This window comes from Colletotrichum fructicola, assembly GCF_000319635.2.
Source record: "Colletotrichum fructicola Nara gc5 chromosome Unknown KSG_Nara_v1_contig09, whole genome shotgun sequence".
In the NCBI taxonomy this organism is placed as follows: Eukaryota; Fungi; Ascomycota; class Sordariomycetes; order Glomerellales; family Glomerellaceae; genus Colletotrichum; species Colletotrichum fructicola.
Window position 1 is genome coordinate 2,216,938 of NW_027094059.1, and position 16,486 is coordinate 2,233,423.

At 53.2% G+C, this 16,486-nt stretch overlaps 5 protein-coding genes across 5 annotated transcripts; 3 read left to right on the top strand and 2 right to left on the bottom strand.

Annotated features, from left to right (window-relative positions):
• Nucleotides 1-2,457: 2,457 nt before the first annotated feature.
• Nucleotides 2,458-3,921, bottom strand: ordL-0 (putative oxidoreductase OrdL; the record flags this gene model as incomplete). The annotated part of the gene is made up of 1 exon (XM_032019529.1): nucleotides 2,458-3,921. One exon carries the CDS (start codon nucleotides 3,919-3,921, stop codon nucleotides 2,458-2,460), a length of 1,464 nt encoding a protein of 487 aa, XP_031883315.1.
• A 3,756-nt stretch (nucleotides 3,922-7,677) lies between these two features.
• CGGC5_v014895 (uncharacterized protein) lies at nucleotides 7,678-8,607 on the top strand (the record flags this gene model as incomplete). The annotated part of the gene is made up of 1 exon (XM_032019528.2): nucleotides 7,678-8,607. One exon carries the CDS (start codon nucleotides 7,678-7,680, stop codon nucleotides 8,605-8,607), a length of 930 nt encoding a protein of 309 aa, XP_031883429.2.
• A 1,578-nt stretch (nucleotides 8,608-10,185) lies between these two features.
• Nucleotides 10,186-10,973, bottom strand: TFS1 (Carboxypeptidase Y inhibitor; the record flags this gene model as incomplete). Its single annotated transcript, XM_032019527.1, has 3 exons — nucleotides 10,186-10,223; nucleotides 10,283-10,791; nucleotides 10,846-10,973. 3 exons carry the CDS (start codon nucleotides 10,971-10,973, stop codon nucleotides 10,186-10,188), a joined length of 675 nt encoding a protein of 224 aa, XP_031883428.1.
• Nucleotides 10,974-13,416: 2,443 nt separating this feature from the next.
• B3GALT1 (Beta-1,3-galactosyltransferase 1) lies at nucleotides 13,417-14,448 on the top strand (the record flags this gene model as incomplete). The annotated part of the gene is made up of 1 exon (XM_032019526.1): nucleotides 13,417-14,448. The coding sequence occupies one exon, from the start codon at nucleotides 13,417-13,419 to the stop codon at nucleotides 14,446-14,448; it is 1,032 nt and encodes a 343-aa protein (XP_031883431.1).
• A 596-nt stretch (nucleotides 14,449-15,044) lies between these two features.
• Nor1-1 (Norsolorinic acid ketoreductase nor1) lies at nucleotides 15,045-15,838 on the top strand (the record flags this gene model as incomplete). Its single annotated transcript, XM_032019525.1, has 2 exons — nucleotides 15,045-15,493; nucleotides 15,550-15,838. 2 exons carry the CDS (start codon nucleotides 15,045-15,047, stop codon nucleotides 15,836-15,838), a joined length of 738 nt encoding a protein of 245 aa, XP_031883430.1.
• Nucleotides 15,839-16,486: the final 648 nt, after the last annotated feature.

The following is a 16,486-nucleotide window of genomic DNA, read 5'->3' on the forward strand; positions in this document are numbered from 1 at the left end:
GGAGGAGATCTTCGACCCTTGAGGGGGAAGCAGATTAGGTACGGGTACCTTTGCTAACCCCCCCTAACCCCCACAGTTCACCGCCTGCAATCCGGGGTCCCGAGCGAAATGGATGTGGATGGGACGATTGACACCGTCGTCTTTTCGGCTTGCACTTGATTGTAGATCACGATCGTAGTCACGGAGGGCGGTCAACGTTGCGACAACCGACTGACACCTAACCAGCCCTAGGTTTCGTGGCACGAAGCAGTCTCAGACCTCGCTCAGTGTGGGAGCAGCAAGCAATGTTACCAGAGACACCGGCAATGGCAGTCAGCATGCGCCCGTTTTCTGCCATCATGGTCGCATCTCAGCTGATGCCCGCAAGACTAGCCAAGCAGAATTACCTGCATTTCCTGCCAACCCGGACCATTCGGCCCCCCCAGACCTCACCCGGCGCCGAGCTGCAAATCTCCGCTTCCTATTGCCTCTCGCGGACGAGCAAAAGTTGACTAGATACTGGCGCGATAAAGATCTTCGCCGCCAAACGGCGCTAGGAAGCACCACTCGTTCGAGCTGGACAACCGGACGCCGGACGCCTCTAGCCCCCGCGCCGGTTGTGTGTATGCCGAGCACATGTTTGCCTCGGTTTTCGTCCGCCAAACGACCAAAAAGAGTGAGCAGAACTTGCGCTGCTGGAAATGCTGAACTTGCTGAGCTTCAGCATACGTATGTTCTGCATCAACATGACTCAAAGGTCGACACGATCGTCGCTTCCAAGCCTGAACTGCATGTCTGATACTGGACTTGGACGCATAAGAGGATCACGCGGCAGACGCAACAGCCGCCGTGCCCTCTGATACTCACCGCATCCCGACATATGAGCGCGTTCCCAATCGAAGGGCTATTGGTGGACTTGCTGATGTGCCTGCAGTTGCGGGTCAATATCCCCTCTGTCGGATTGCTTGTGCATGTTCTACCGGAGCCCAGAAGTGCCTCAGCCGCTTGGGATCCGAGTCCCTTTGGGCTCTTTTCGCATGCCGACCGACCGGCGTTTCCAAGGCGGTGGATTGCATGCACTTGTGCCGCAACTCGGCGTCGCATCCCACTTTGCCCAGCTTCTCGAACGCCCTGACGCTCCTTAATGACCTGCTGCAATGCCCTCTTCAGGCGGGGTTGCATGACTCTCTTTGGCTCTGCAATCAGGGAATAAGGCCATGGCTGCCTTCAAGGTCACATTCTCCCTTTTTGCTTTGAATGACAATTACGAGCTTCACCGGTCTGGTCTGATACGGATTACTTTGCTCAGAGTCCAGCGCAGCCGAGCCGGCTGCTGCCAAGTAGCGGATCCCAAGTTTTAGCCTTTGTACTTTTGTGAAGAAACCCGCCACAATGGCTCAAACATGCCGGAACACATGGCTTGTTATCCGTCCAACAACTTGATTTTAGACCGGCCGGCCGGCCGAGGGGGTACGCTTCCCGCAACCCCCCAACTGCAGTGGCTTGATAGCTGCCGGCTGCTTGTGTCCAACATGTGTAGCTCCAACTGCGCCACGGGCCCGTCCCTTTGGATCTCTTCCAACACAGATGCCGCTCGCTGCTGCTGGTCCAACAGCATCCTCCTCCAACCCTCGTTACGGTCATTTCAGCCGAGTGGTCCGTTGGGGGGAGGGGGCCTGTATCTGCAAGCGAGCCGAAGCGCACCGGACAAACGCGTTGGCAAGATTCCCACCCGTGCCGTCCAGTTGGGACACCCCGTATTGGGTAGATTAGGCAGCTGTCATCATTCTTGACCCGGGGGGATGTCGACAGGGGTCGATAAGAAAGATGTTGTTGCTTCCAGTCAATGAGAGACGTACATGTGGCGTACATCAGCTGCAGGAGTCGGGAGGGTAAGTATTGTTCCATGCAGGTGATTCGAAAACCCCCCGTCTTTTTGACAAAGTGCATACCAAGAAGTAGCAGGCAGCTAGCTCACCGGCATCAAATAGCATCCGCTTGACCGTCTGTCTACCTTACTCCGTGGTGGTTATCCGTGCCGTACCGTAAACGTCAAACACAAGTCAGTTTCCTGCATTTTCCTGGTTTACCATGCGCAGTCTTCGCAAGCAAATCCTCCCGCTGGGGCTGACCTGCATGGCCAAGAAGAAGCTACCTACCTTATCCCACAATATTTGCCTGCCGGCCGGCCGCGAGGCGTCCGCTCAGGGATTGGTTGGCGCGCCATTTTCCCTTTCCTCCCTCGCATGCTTTGCCCTCTTTCGCCTTCTGTTTTTCTTTCACCGCCAGAAAGGAGGCGCCCGCCGCCTCCTACGATAGTCATTCCGAGGGAATGGTTAAGCTAGCCAGCCAAGGCTGACGCGACTGAACTCTATTTCCAGCCGCAACGAGCGCTTCAGCCGGCGGCGGGTCTGGACGCGCGGGAGGGCGTTTCCGTCATTGTGGGGTTTTCAATGATATGATGGTGATGTCTCAATCTCACTCGTGGCCCCCGGGCAGAGCGGGCTGCTCCGCCGCCATCGTTGTCTTCGTCGTGTGAGATGGTCTCGACTGGAACCGCTCCGCCAGCCTTTGCGGCGTGATTCTGATCGCCGCGGGAAACCAACTCGCGAGGCTGTCATCCTCGTCGTTGTTGTTCTTGCCCTGGACCATCAAGGCCAGCGCCTTCGCGCACATCCAGCACATCACCATCCCGTGGCCCTGGAAGGCCGCGCATACCCACAGCTCGTCCTCGTCCGGCACCCGCCCGACGAAGGGGAACCCGTCGGGGGTGAAGCCCATGATGCCCGTCCACTCGGCGCGCGCCCTGCCCTCGGGGTCGTCTGCGCCCCAGCTGGCGGCGCCAAAGTAGCGCGGCGTCGTGTCGTGCAGGTATGCGCTGACGGCTGGGTTCAGGCACGCGTCGTCCGTGACGCCGTACTCCTCGAGACCCTCGTCTGGTAGACGGGCTAGGCCGCCGCCGATGACGATGTCGCCTGCGAAGGGGGAGGGGGCGGAGGGCGGTCTGGGGATCATGTACTCGTAGCCGCCCTCGTAGATGAAGCTGTATGTCGTCGGGAGGCCGGCGCGAGGCATGTTGCAGCCGGAGCGGTGAGCCGTAATCTGGCCGCGCAGAGGCACGATGGCGCCCTGGAAGGGTTTGTGGAGGGATGCGGTGTAGCCGTTTGTTGCGAGGATGACCTTTTTTGCTGTGATTGTGCCCTTGGGTGTTTCCACCGTCCATCGGTGCCCGTCTTTCGTGATGTCTTGTTTCTGGAGGCTCGTGGCTGGTGTGTTGGTGAAGAGCTTCATGCCCTTGGCGACGCACATTTCCAGCACGCCGGTGGTGAATCTGTAAGCGGAGATGCTCCCGGCTTCATAGCCGACACCGCCGCATAACCCCTCCCCATCGACGTGGAAGCGTCCCTTCATCTCCTCGACGTCGTAAAACTCGTACCGCGAAGTGTCCTCGTCAGGCATGGCCCTCCTCATCGCGTCGACGGCCACCTTGGCCGCCTCCCACTGCTCCGGGTCGTAGATGGCGTCCACGGTCTGGCACGGCCTGCTCTCCGTGTCGTTGAGGTCTGCGGCGAAGGCGTGCACGGCGCGGATGTTGGCGAGCTCCATGCGCGCGATGAGACACGCCTGGTCGAGGCCGAGGACGGCGACGTGGTGGAGGAAGGAGCGGTAGGACGCGGCTTTGGTGTGGCCGCCGTTGCGGCCTGTGGCGCCGGAGGTTACGGTGCGGGCTTCAAGCATTGTGATTTCAGGCGGTGATGGGGCCGAGAGGAGGAAGTTTGCGATGGCGGCGCCGGTGATGCCGCTGCCGATGATGAGGGTGTCTGTGTGCGAGAGGAGGGCGCCGGACGTGTGGGTTGAGAGAGGGGACGGGGGATTGTGCCAGTAGCTTGGGGTTGGGTTTGGCACGGGGAGGGAGACGGGGAGGCGGGCTCGTGAGTCCATGTTGGGTGGCTTGGTGGTGATGGGGAGATGTTGATAATGGAAGTTTGGGTGTCGTTCCTGGTAGGCTTTGTCTTGCAGGGTCGTGAAGATCAGATGATGTCAGGCACGTTGATGGGAGATAAGTTCAGATGAATATGGATGCTCGAGATGCGACTTATGTTCAAGAACTGATGTTTAACTTCAAAAATTTCACAATAGCATTGTTCTTATTGTTGATCGTGACACGACATGAGAGGGGTTGCCAGCTGATTGTCCCGCGGCAACTCCCCCGCTTCACAGATAAGCTACGGGAGATCGGCCATCATGCGGGGCCGCCTCCGGTTGGACATGCCCGTTTAAGATTGACGTTCCCAGTGGAGATGTTCGGCGCCGGATCGAAAACGGCAGTTAGGTGCGATATCAGGAGCTATTCATGACCAAGAAATCATTTGCATTCTTGTGCGTCTTGTCCTAACTGTTGACTTGGGTTGGACCTCTTCGGTTCGTCCTACGACAAACCTCTTGGTCCTGGATTTCGAGTGCCGCTTGAAGACCCTGATGGTGAATCCAACCATCTGGGCACATATGCGGTCTCCCACAGTAGCGCAGTTCGAAGATTAATCTCACATGGCAGAAAGGCTTTTCTTTCAGAGGTTCTCTGCTGGTGCACATAAACGCTTTTTGTTTCTTACCTAAGGGCCTTCCTGAAATATCCACGTGTCTCTGCTACCACCTTTGCTATGCGCCTTACACGTCGGTTAAATTCCAGATATTTGAACGACTTCTCAAAACTCGTGCCTGAGGAGGCCGTAAATAGGAGGAAGACGATGAGTCTTACCGAGACGACCAAAGTCGGTGACATAGACGGTCTTGACTGTCCCACAGACAGAAAAAAAAAATATAAATGCGTCGGTGATGGCTCAAATGTTGGCGTCGTTCATACCTAGTCATTAGTTAAGATCTGGAAATATATCAAAATTTTCATACAACAGAGGTACTGCCGAGGTGACGCCTCCAGCATTGACGAGTCCTTGGTCATGCTGCTTCGAAGATCGCCCCCTTTCTTTCACTGAATGAAATACACCTTAGCTGACGGAACCGCTTTCGCAGATCAGGCGGAAAGCTGATGGTCTCGCAGGATGTAGTCCTGACCAGTGTTTTGGACATCATTTTTTGGACTGGGACGTATCAAATCACACCTACCCTTTCACACCAAACCTCCCGCACCCATCTCGGAGGCTGCTAGCTGCTAGCCTCACGTCTCTCTAGCACTGTATCTTTACCCCTCTCTAGCACACACTCTCTCTAGCCCTTCCCAGCACTCTCTCCAGCACCCTCCTCAGCACTCTAGCAGACCTATTATCTGGTTGACCTAAGGCCTCTATGTCCCAGGTCAGCCAAAGGTCCCAGGTCAGCCAGAGGCCATCTCTCAGCTATAGTACTTGAGAGGGTGCCAGAGAGGGTGCCAGAGACGTGAGGCCGGTAGCTGGCACACGTTTCCACCATCTCAGTGTGGCTTGGAGGGCGCGGGAGGGGCTGCGGGAAAACGAGTGATTCAAACCGCCCCTTTGGATTTCGTGCCTTGAATTGGAGTTAGTGCTTCGAAATACAGGGACATCGACTTCATAATATTTCCGTTTTCATGCTCACCCATATGTGTCTGGTATGTGCCGCATGCCAATTCATTTGCAATTGTCGGCTCGAACTGCCCAACTCCGCCCTTGATGAGGATGACGGTTGAAGCGCTACTCGTTTGCAAGACAGTATGTCACATATTCAAGCGGATATGCTCCCATGCGAATAGAAATGAAAGGGTCATTTCTTAAGGATAGCGATGTTGGAAGTCGAAGGCTTCGGTGCTTGGACAGCATCGCCTCTGGTGAGGGAAGGAAGGTTGTGTTTATGGAGGCGAGGAGGAGGGTTTCTCTCACATTACGACCTGCCGGGGACATTCAACGCCGTCCCTTGCTATCACCTGCGGTCGGATTCAAGCCAAGTCCATGGTGATGAGCCGGGGTAGGACACGTCAGCATCTCGAACTCCGGGCTCCAGGTCAATCCCGAAAGAAGGCAGCCAGACATTCGAGCATCATCATGGTTGTTTTCTCTGGAACGACTCCTGGTCAGAGAAAGAATAAGTTTGAGGCAATTGTGCTGCTTTAAACGGGAAACGTCAGCCAATAACCCGGCATTTCCCACCTTCTAGCCAAAGCTGGACTCAATGCCCATTGGAAAAGTTTGCCGGGTGGTTGTCCAACAGCATATGTGGCTCACGACTACATGGAAGGCCTGCAGGGATGCGACGGACCTCTCTTGCCATATATCCAATATGTGGTGTGGTACAGCCATTGCGACATATAGGATCAGGGTGCAAGCGGCTTTCGGAGAAACCAAAGTTCATCTGAGACTTCATATCCAATTGAAGACGGCCTCGCACGAAAACTTTGACAGACGAAGGGACATACATTCGAACAGGTGGACAGGTTTACGATTAACAAAGGCATGGGGAGATGGGAAAAGCCTCTTCGTGGGTCCCCGTCACCCACTAGACTCACACGGGGGTGGGTGATGGTGTGTGTCTATTTACGTTCCTTCATGCTGCGAACTTTCCAACCGTCCTTTTCGTGGGAGAAGGATCCGATTGGGGTGGAAGTATAAGAAATGAAAATCCCTTCTCGACCTCACCAAAGCTGCTGTGGGATAGTACGAAGGGCGACGAAGAGCAGAAAGAGGAGGAACACGCCGTGGAGGGAGACTTCAGCTTGGCCACTGGGAAGACGGCTCTACGCAGTAAAACCACGGGACCACTCACGCATTATCTACCTACAGCAACTACACAGTATCTGACGTCGAGGCTGCTGGAACTGACCAGCCAAAGCCTCTGCCTACTCAGGGTATCCATCTACAACGCCCTTTTACATTTTTTCCAGCCGTCGTCTCGTTCCCGGATGGCCCTGGAGGCATCATACCCGGAAAGTCCCTCTGATAACCAGGAAACTCTCGCTGACCCCCCGTCAGCCAGAAGGGGCAACATGGAGTCCAAACAAAGTTCGTATCTGCTATGGCTGGTATGCAGCAGAGTCACAGTAACCCCGCCATGGCTGAGATACCTCCAACCAACATACTGAGCGGTCATACATGTAGGTTACAAAGATACCATCTCCCACTGTCCGGACGGCGCAGGAACACTCCTCGCACCCTTTCGGCACCTGACCAAGCTCGAAACAAAGTATGTTGTCCTTCTGATCTGGTTTGAGTGCCATAACAGGGATCAACCGATGTAAGACTACCTTTTGATGTGATCAGGCGGTGAAGTAGTTGACGTAGAGGTAGAAAGAGCGTCGGGTTTCAGAGATAACGTCCCGATGAGTCCCCGGAAGCCTCACCGAACTCGAATCTTATTTCTAATGGTACCAGCAACGTCCTTTCTCCGAAATGTTTGGCCTCTCCGGGTACCTCTTCTCAAACCTATAAGACGTCCGGAAAGAGGCAGAAGTGCTGTTTTCATTCTTCCCATATATCAAAATCACCACCACACTTACTACTACTTCAACTGCCACTCTCACTGCCACTCTTACTACCACTCTCCAATACCACGCTTAACTACCGACATCAACTACCACATCAACTACTACACCAACTACTACACCAACTACCATATATCACACTTACTCTGCAATTTACCATTAACATGTCTACGTCATCAGTTAGCATGTTGAGCGCATCTACATCTACCGTAGATAACCACAAACTTCATGTGATGGCTTATGCTGCACTCATGCCGCAAGAAGAGAAGGCCAGTGCCGCCGAAGTCGTAGCTGCTGCCGAGGCCCTCTTCAGCTTTAACAAGAGTCTAGACTTTTGTAAACCCTTTTGGGAAACGACGATCAAACCCTCAACAGCCAAGGAGAATGCGCCGAAAAACGCGAACGGGCGGACACCACTGCCGCTCGCCCCATCAGAGCGTCGGCTACAATCATCTAAGCCCGCCGCAATGTCAGAGACGGCGACGAAGTCTTCTGCGGCCTCGCAGGATGCATTCCAGCCAGAGCGGGCAGCAGAGCCCAAGAGAGAGACAAAGCTGGAGACCGCGCCGGCCTACGTTGCGGTCCCACAGCATACACTACAGGCCCCGTCTGAGGAGGCCGTGGAGCCAGAGTTGAAGAAGGCCGCTGAAAAGAAGGATCGGGTACCGTGCTTCTGCTCAAAGTGCAATGGTCGTCGCAAACCCGTTTCCCAACACACCATAACGGAGCACGCCCGGGCTGAGGAGTACCGCAGGAATGGCGAGGAGAAAATCGACAAGTGCGAAAAGTGCCGCAAATTCGACCGGCCCTGCGTAGCCGTGGGAGACGGTCCTTGCTCATCGTGTATATGGATCAAGGAAAAGTGCCCGAGAGACCACGGCATCGCCCCGCCCGACGGCAATGTACTTGGGCAATCCACCGAGGTCATGGTCGGTGAGACACAACAAAAAGCAACGAAGCCCAAGCAGGCCAAAGGAAAAGCTTTGGAGCCCATGGAGGGTCCAAAGAAGGCACAGAAGCTGACAGGCGGGCGCAGACTCACCTTCGCCGAGAACGTCAAGGTGGAGCCGCGACAGCCCTCCCTCTCTCCATATAGTGTGAAGGCGATAGACGGCGGAAACAACATACCTGTTGTCGGTGCCCCCCCTAATCCCTGTATGTGGACGGCCGTCAACTCGTAACTCCAGCGGAGCAAGGAGTACCAGGGACCCGAATTATTCCCCAGGTTCCCGGTCGGTACCAGCGCTCGAAGAGTTTGAAGGAGTGTCATTCAAGTGGTTGAATAGATGGCAACTATGGAGGAGGCAAGAAAGATCGTGGGGATATCTCCGTCTTTGCACCGCGTGGTGGGGACGTTTCGTGAGCGGACAAACATTATTATTGTACTAGGTATTTCATTTGTTTTAGCGCACAAGCATTCTTATTCCAGCTGGGCGCAAGCTTTGAAAATTCAAATGGATATTTTCCACCCATGTGAGCCCACTTTCTAGTGATGCTGAAAATTGTATTCTCCCTTCGAGCTACAGCTTGGTATGTCGTTGCCTGTGCTTTACTGAGAGTTATCTCCGAAGACTTGGCAGAGTTTTGCCATTCAGGGGAACAAAAAGCGCCCCCTTCCTGCGAAAGGGGAGCATCCGCCGGACTGTCAAACTCAAAGGTAGTGGCCATCTACATCTCAACAGGGTGCCACCCTCAAAGGTTCTCAACATCAAAGCAAAGTAAAGCATGCATCGAGAAATCCTTCTGTTGATTAATCTCAAGTAATTTGCCAATAGTTGTTTCCCTCGGCTTCATTCCATGTTCATGTGTCCAACCATTCAGTTCCGGTGCCTGGGTCTTGATGCCAAGAGTCTGTCATCCAATGCAGGACTCGGGTCTGGCGGCAGGGCGCACGCTTGACCAAGATTACTGTCAACCTGCGGCCACGGAGGCTTATTAGGGTCAGTAAGGAGCTGTGGGGATTGCTTTCCATGTTCTGCGTTGGGACCGTGATTCGCTGTTGCTTGCCATTCGTCAGCCGTCAGTCGCTCATCACTATGAATGTTGCGCATATTTCATATATATGTCATGCCGTGTAGATGAAGGTCCTCAGACCCGCAGAATTATGCCGGCATACAGCCCCTGACGATGATTCGACTTGTGAGGACTTGGACATGAGAACTTGCAGCATTTGGATCCTGGGACGATGAAGTGCAAGTGTCTTTATTAGAAATCTCTGTACCACCAATTTACAGAGATTCTCGAAGCTAAAGTTGTCCCTCATGGAGTGTTTTCTTCCATTACGCCATCTCTTTGGATCTTCTAGTTACCCTCATGGCCACCTTGCTGAGCTGGTTCTCTGAATGCATAGAAGACCGGCAGATTTGCACCGTCCTAGGAGATAGCGTACCGTACTTGTTCACCCTCGTGACTTTCTGTTTTGTGAGAGTACCTAGGGAGTGCGAGCTGGCGACATGGATTCATTGCGCTCATGACGCTGGAACGCCGATGACGGGGAGAAGATGTCGTCAGTAGAACTTGACATAGCAGGCTAATCGGTGCTCTGACTGGGGAAGGAAGTTCCGCTTTCAAGGGACAATGGCTCAGGTGGACTATACACGTCGGCGTGAAAGTGGGTGTGTTCCTCGTTGATTAAGTATTCTGAATAAGTTATGCTAAACCAAGTCGTCCTGTGTAGGAAACAGAACGGTCGCTCGGCCACCCAAAGATCTGCCAGCTTTTCATGTCTTCGAGCCCTTTTAAATATGAGTGGTTGACAACTACTGCTTTTCGTTCTGGGCATAGATGAAGTTTGCAGCTGCCGACTTGTCAGTGCATGTGCCAACAACAGCTCTGTGACTGCAGTCTCGAACTCACCGACAGGAATAAGACCGTTCTCCTTGGCCCAGTTCCTCACGCCACGACCCTCTTCTCCACCCCAGTGCTTGCGCTCTTCCGGCTTGGACAAGTTTAGCCTCTCGGTCGTGCCATTGGCCGGTACCCAGACAAGGAAGACGTAACGGTGCTTGCCAGTCTTGGCCGGAGGACCGGGAGGCTTGTATTCGACGACGTCCTCAACGGCCGGCTTGGCACCGGCAGATGAACTCGATACGCCAGTAGCAATCCAGTGGCAGAATTCAGACCATTTGGGGTTGTCGCGTGAGGGAGCATCCGGGTCTGTCAGAGTGAGGACGTATGTGGTGGTGATGCGGATGCCGGGAAAGCCCGAGCCCTTGACGAGAGACACCGACGGCGCCGACTGGAGATCGGCAGGCTTCAACGTGTTGCCAAGGTCTGCAGCGTTTGACGAGTCCCACTCGGCCGAGAGACCCAGGATGGGCTCAAAGTCATCGATGACTGTTGGAATAATCTGAGCCTTGGAGAGCCTGCGAGCTGCATTAGTTGCGACCATCCATCAGCAGCATTGAAGGGTGACGTACTCGTCACGAACACGAGTCAAGTCCGCAACACCTCCAAGAACGACTTGCTGGTCCTGTGCCGGAGCGGCGAGAACGGCACCGCACAGGGCGGATGCTACCAGGAGCTTGCCTGCAATTCGGCCCGCCATTGTGATGCTGTTTCGACGCTGTCTGTTGCAAGACACGCGGTGGAGAAGTGGTATCGCCAACGGTGGAGATATCCCGAGCCTGGGTGTAATTAGATACGCGGCCTGCAAGCTTGCGCAATTCGTTGCAGAATCAATCGCAATGGCTTGCGTTGAAGAATCGACGCCGCTCTCCAACGGTTTCAAAGGGAGGTTCGGATGCGTGGTGGTGATGTCATGCGGGTGCCGTCTGGCGTGCTCTGTCTTTCCCCGCCCGGACCCCCTGTCGCCGGCAACAACACCCGCCGATGCTTCCTGAACGGGGCCCGATCACCACCCAACTTTATTTCAGCCACGAAAGTGCGGCTCTCGAATTGCGGTTTTCTCAATAATGAAATCAATTTACGATTATCACTTGCCACATCTTTCTACCTACGTGCACCGCTAAACGGACCTTCGAGGTGTTGGTTGTGTGTTGTCTTGGGATTCATATCTAGAACATCCCTGTATCCCGTCCAATGGTTGGCGGAGTCACCAAAACTGGCTGTACTTTTCCCCGATTACCTACATAGCGAAACCTCAGGCTTTTGGTACAACACAAATGAATTGATTGAGAATACTATTAGAATACCCTTCAAGTCCGTTGTGAAAAATATCAAAAAGAGAAGGGCCCGAAGACAAGGGGGACAGAACTTCATTTAGGGCAGTCAAGACATGAGTAGCCCAGAATTTCGAAGGACGTAGTACTTTAAACTGGCATTTTCCAGTCTGTCTTTGGTTTTTTAATTTGCAATCGCTGTCAAGTTATCAGGGATAGCGATCCTCCAAGATAAATCATCCTGGAGGAGTTGTATTTCGACAGTCATCACTGCCACCACTGCGGCAGTTGAACGGGTAAGCCCGGCGCAGCCCCAGTGATCGACATTCTGTATGTGAGTGCCTTACTATCACCCAAGAGCTTTTTCATGAGTGGTCATCACTGTAAGTAAGCCTGGCTTCAAGGCCAACCACCGACCGCATTGGGAAACCGATCATTTGATTGCTTCCCGCATTTCATGTGTCATCATCATCATAACATGCTATGCAGAAAGGGGCACACGCTGGCAAGGTGTGATGCTTAATGGGGCTCGGCTCTTGGCAAAGGTCCTTTTGCCTTTTCATCACACAAGTCGGGCAAAGAGCATTTTGATGTCTCCTGGGATTGGAAGACCAGTACACAAAAGTTCCCAATTTACCCCGAACACCTCTTCGGAGCATTTAGCAGTATATTTGATAATGCCGACATCATGAACCATTCTGATGTATCAGCGAACTGTAAATCAACTACCTACACATCAATATGAACACACGCTACCGTTGATCAGCATGGGCCCGAGCCGGAGCGACCCTCAGCCTTATCTGACATGCTTCTATACCAAAAATACCAGCCTTCCGTGGTAGAGTTCACAGACTATTGACTAAAATTGTCGATCAATCCTTCAAGGCACAATTCTGCACTTTCATTTCTCGGGCGCTGGCAAGCACTGAGCAGCTGATGGCCAGATGACACATGGCACCACAGACTTGCAACGATGCCTTCAGCAGTTCGCCCGCCACCATTCATGTAATTAGCCGCCTTATAATTTTGCCTGTTCTTCATCTTTTGAAACCTAAAATCATTGCAGTCGGGCAACGTGCGTGATTGGCTGCCTGCAAAGGGTCTGGGCTGTGGGTGGGTGGCTAGGCAGCCTTTGCCCGACGGGTTAGTTGTTCAGGGAGCATGATTTCGTTTACATCACGTCCCGAGTCGACATGGATGCACTGTCGACCAGTGCTTCAGCCCAAAACCTGGGAAGGAAGAGTACGTGCCGATCGGTCGCAGGGCTTGGGTAGCCACAGCCTGCTCCTACAAACGGAGGCTGCGACGAAGAGTGGTTCGTCTGCGAAAAGACGGGAAGGTCCACGGAAACAAATTTTCGTTGGTCGAGAGGTTCACCGCGTCATGTTTCGCGAGCATGCAGGCAGCCGTGTGGTTCATTTCCCTCTGGAAATGGCAGTGCTGATGCGTTCCTTTCTTGGGTGTATCACTGGGGTTTGGGGGTCTTCTCCATCTCGTCTCATCTTTTTAACCTTCCTCCTCGCTCATTCTTAGAGACTTGACAGCCCTCGGATTCCTTGAGTAGCGGCTTTCTGCCTGGCTCTCCCAGCGTTGCATCAGAGCGGCAACATGTCCTCCAAGGTGGGCTCATCGTCGATTCCGTTCGCGGTAAGGACTTCGTTTGTGCGATGTATCCAGAAGAGACTCTTCCGTACCTGCGCCGTTTGTACCATACTCTTTCTTGGCGTAACGATACACCTTACTCGCGAAACCCTTCCTCAACACCATGCGCCGTTTGAGGCACCGGAAACGAAGCTCGTTGTCCACGGCGATGTCTTGGACGGTCTACCAGAACCTGCAGACGACTTGCAACCATTCCCATATTCGCCAATGATAGCGGACGACAGTGCCAACAGCAGTAAGGAACACACACCATGGCTTGCAGCAGTAATATCAACAGCATCGGATGTTGAGCGCCGAATGCTCATCAGGTCAACTTGGATGAGGCTCTATGAGGACGTTCCGTTCGATGGTCGGTTTGTTGTCTCAAATCCTGGACCGCGGTGGATGAAAGTTGTCTCTCGCGAGAACAACACGTTCGGCGACATGATTGTTCTCGACCATATTCAAGAAGACGACGTTACTGCGAATACGATAAAGACCCTCGAGTTCTACAAGTGGCTTGTCAACAAAAGCCTAAAGTACGATTTGGTCTCGAAGATGGACACCGACTTGTGGCTGAATGCCAGGGGATTCTGGGACCGCTTCCTTCAACCCAGGTTGTCGATGAATAATGAGAGTGGACGCTTTGAGAGTACCATCAATCGGACCGTCATCGGAGAGCTGTACTACTCGAAGTACTGGGATCTCACGTTTCCTCACGGAGCCATGTACACGGTAACTTGGGATATGGTTGAGCTGCTGTCGTCACTTCAGGAGAAGTTCAAAGTGGTAACTGGAGAGGACATGGCTGTTGGAACACTCATGTTGAAGGGACGCGAGCGAGCGAGCTTCATCAACTTCAAAGGCTCGGAGAAGTTTGACTACGACGACCGTGATGCGCGACAGGACGGCTCAGCATGGGCAAGGAAACATACGCACCCGAATTCAATCGACCACGCGCTTGTGGAGGACGATCCTATCGCCGTTCACCAACTCAAAGATGAGGCATATTGGTTCAAGGTGGCGAATTGTTTTGATGAGGACGGGGTCAAAGCGATGCCGCCGCAATCCAAGTACGAGACCCAGAGACCTATGTCGATGCGATGGCACGATTTCTGGTATTCCGTGGGCGTCTCAAGTCGATACGAGTCGAGGTTTGATAAGATACCAGAGTTTCTTTGGACGTTGGAAAACGGCGATTGGATATGTGATGGCATCTGGAACTTGGGAAAGACCAAGACGGGTTTCGTTGAGGAATAGCAACGACTCATTTGTGAGCATTTTCAGCGACTCGGAGATACCATAAGGGAGTTAGCTTGTTTTTTTTCGTTGCTTGCCAGTCTACATATACATAGAGAATCAGACTGAAGTTACAGCATATCCAAGGTTCGACGCGCAGTCTCACATTCACCTAATGCATCTAGCCCAGCGGCTCTCAGCCTTTGAAGACAACGTTATTGACGCAAGGGGTGAATGACGCTGACACAATCTTTGTTAAGCTAGATAACGTTGAGGCTGATGAAAACGTTGGCTCGCTTACCCAAGTCCGCCGTAAGCACGATTCCCAATCGAAACTGGACTAGTCATGAAACCGACAGCCGCATAATCCTTCGGTCAAGTCACGGATAGAATTCAGCCCGGCCTTCGTTGCTCTTCGACCCGTTCATGTGTGATGGCGGCTTTTCTCAAGCCACATGGACAAATATGTCCCGGATCGACGAAACTAGGCAGGCCTTAGCCGGAGCAACATAAAGCGCGACCCCGCAAATGCTTTTAGATAAAAGGATACGAAGTTCTACACGAAATGCATTCAATTCAATACTTTCAGCAGACAACCCCTTCATTTTGTATACACCATGGCCTCGACAATCGTGCTCATCACGGGTGCAAACCGTGGCTTGGGTTTGGGCCTCCTCCAACGTTACCTTGTTTTACCGAACCACATTGTGATTGCGGCAAATCGTACCCTTTCGAATCCCAAAACTCTTGAAAGTTACCCAAAGGGCGAAGGAAGTCGGCTGGTTGTTGTCAAGATTGATGCGACCGTGGAGAAAGACGCCCATGACGCCGTGGCAGAGCTACAGAAAGATCATGGCATTGACCATCTCGACATTGTCATCGCTAACGCCGGCGTATCTTCTGTCTGGCCAAGCGTCGCAGACCTCAAGATCTCAGATTTACAGGCCCATATGGAACCGAACGTCTATGGTGTCGTGTCACTTTTCCAGGCGACACGCCCGCTACTCAAGAAGTCATCAAGGGAGCCAATTTTCACGCTCATGGGATCCACTGCCGGCTGCTTGGAGTGAGTCTTGAATTATTCTTTTAAATCATGGTCTTGGAAACTAATGCAGACGACAGAAATCAGCCGCCCATTACCAATGGTGCTTACGGGCCGTCAAAGGCAGCGGCAAATTGGTTCGGGATCAGGATCAATGCCGAGGAGGACTGGCTGAACGCCTTCGTCCTTGCTCCTGGATGGGTGCAGACTGATTTGGGCAACGCCGGCGCGCGTTACTTTGGGCTGAAGGAGGCCTCTATCGGAGTCGACGAGTCCTGCGACGGCATGATGGAGGTTCTAGCGAAGACCACAAAGGAGAAGCATGGAGGCAAAATGGTGCTTTACAACGGAGAGACTTCTGGCTACTAAATACGTTCGAAAAGAATTTTTCGATAATAGAACTCGACGTACAGTTTTGAAAGACATGTTCGTGGTTATGTGAGACTTTGTCGAGGTGTCCATAGCCGGCCGATCGTCGAAGTACGAATCGACGCGGGTTAAAGGGGATAGCTTCGAGTGCCGACGCAAACCAGCCCCAAACTCGGATGGCTGTCTTCCGCACAATGAAGTCGGAATAAAGACCACAAGTTGCACCGACGGCCGGACTTGAGTGAAAACATCTCCCGGTATGCGGTTCGGACACGGACAGTTTTGCGGGAAATGTGCGGGTCCGGCGCGGGGCTCTAGCGGAAGACTTGCGGAAGCCATGCAGACCCCAGCAAGAAAATTTTCAGAAATCCCCGACAAGTCTGGCAAGGATCTGAGGTGTTTTTTGACTCTTCCGCGACTCGCCAATTGGCTCAACCGCAACTAGCGACTCTGCAATCAAACGCAACCCCAATCTCCACACGCAAAATTCTCCAGCACACTAACCGGTCTTCCGCCCACCACCCACACCGCCGCTTCACAAGCCACTCATCCGCCGCCCTCTTCAACAATCAATGGTTTCGTGGTGTAGTTGGTTATCACGTCAGTCTAACACACTGAAGGTCTCCGGTTCAAGTCCGGGCGAAATCA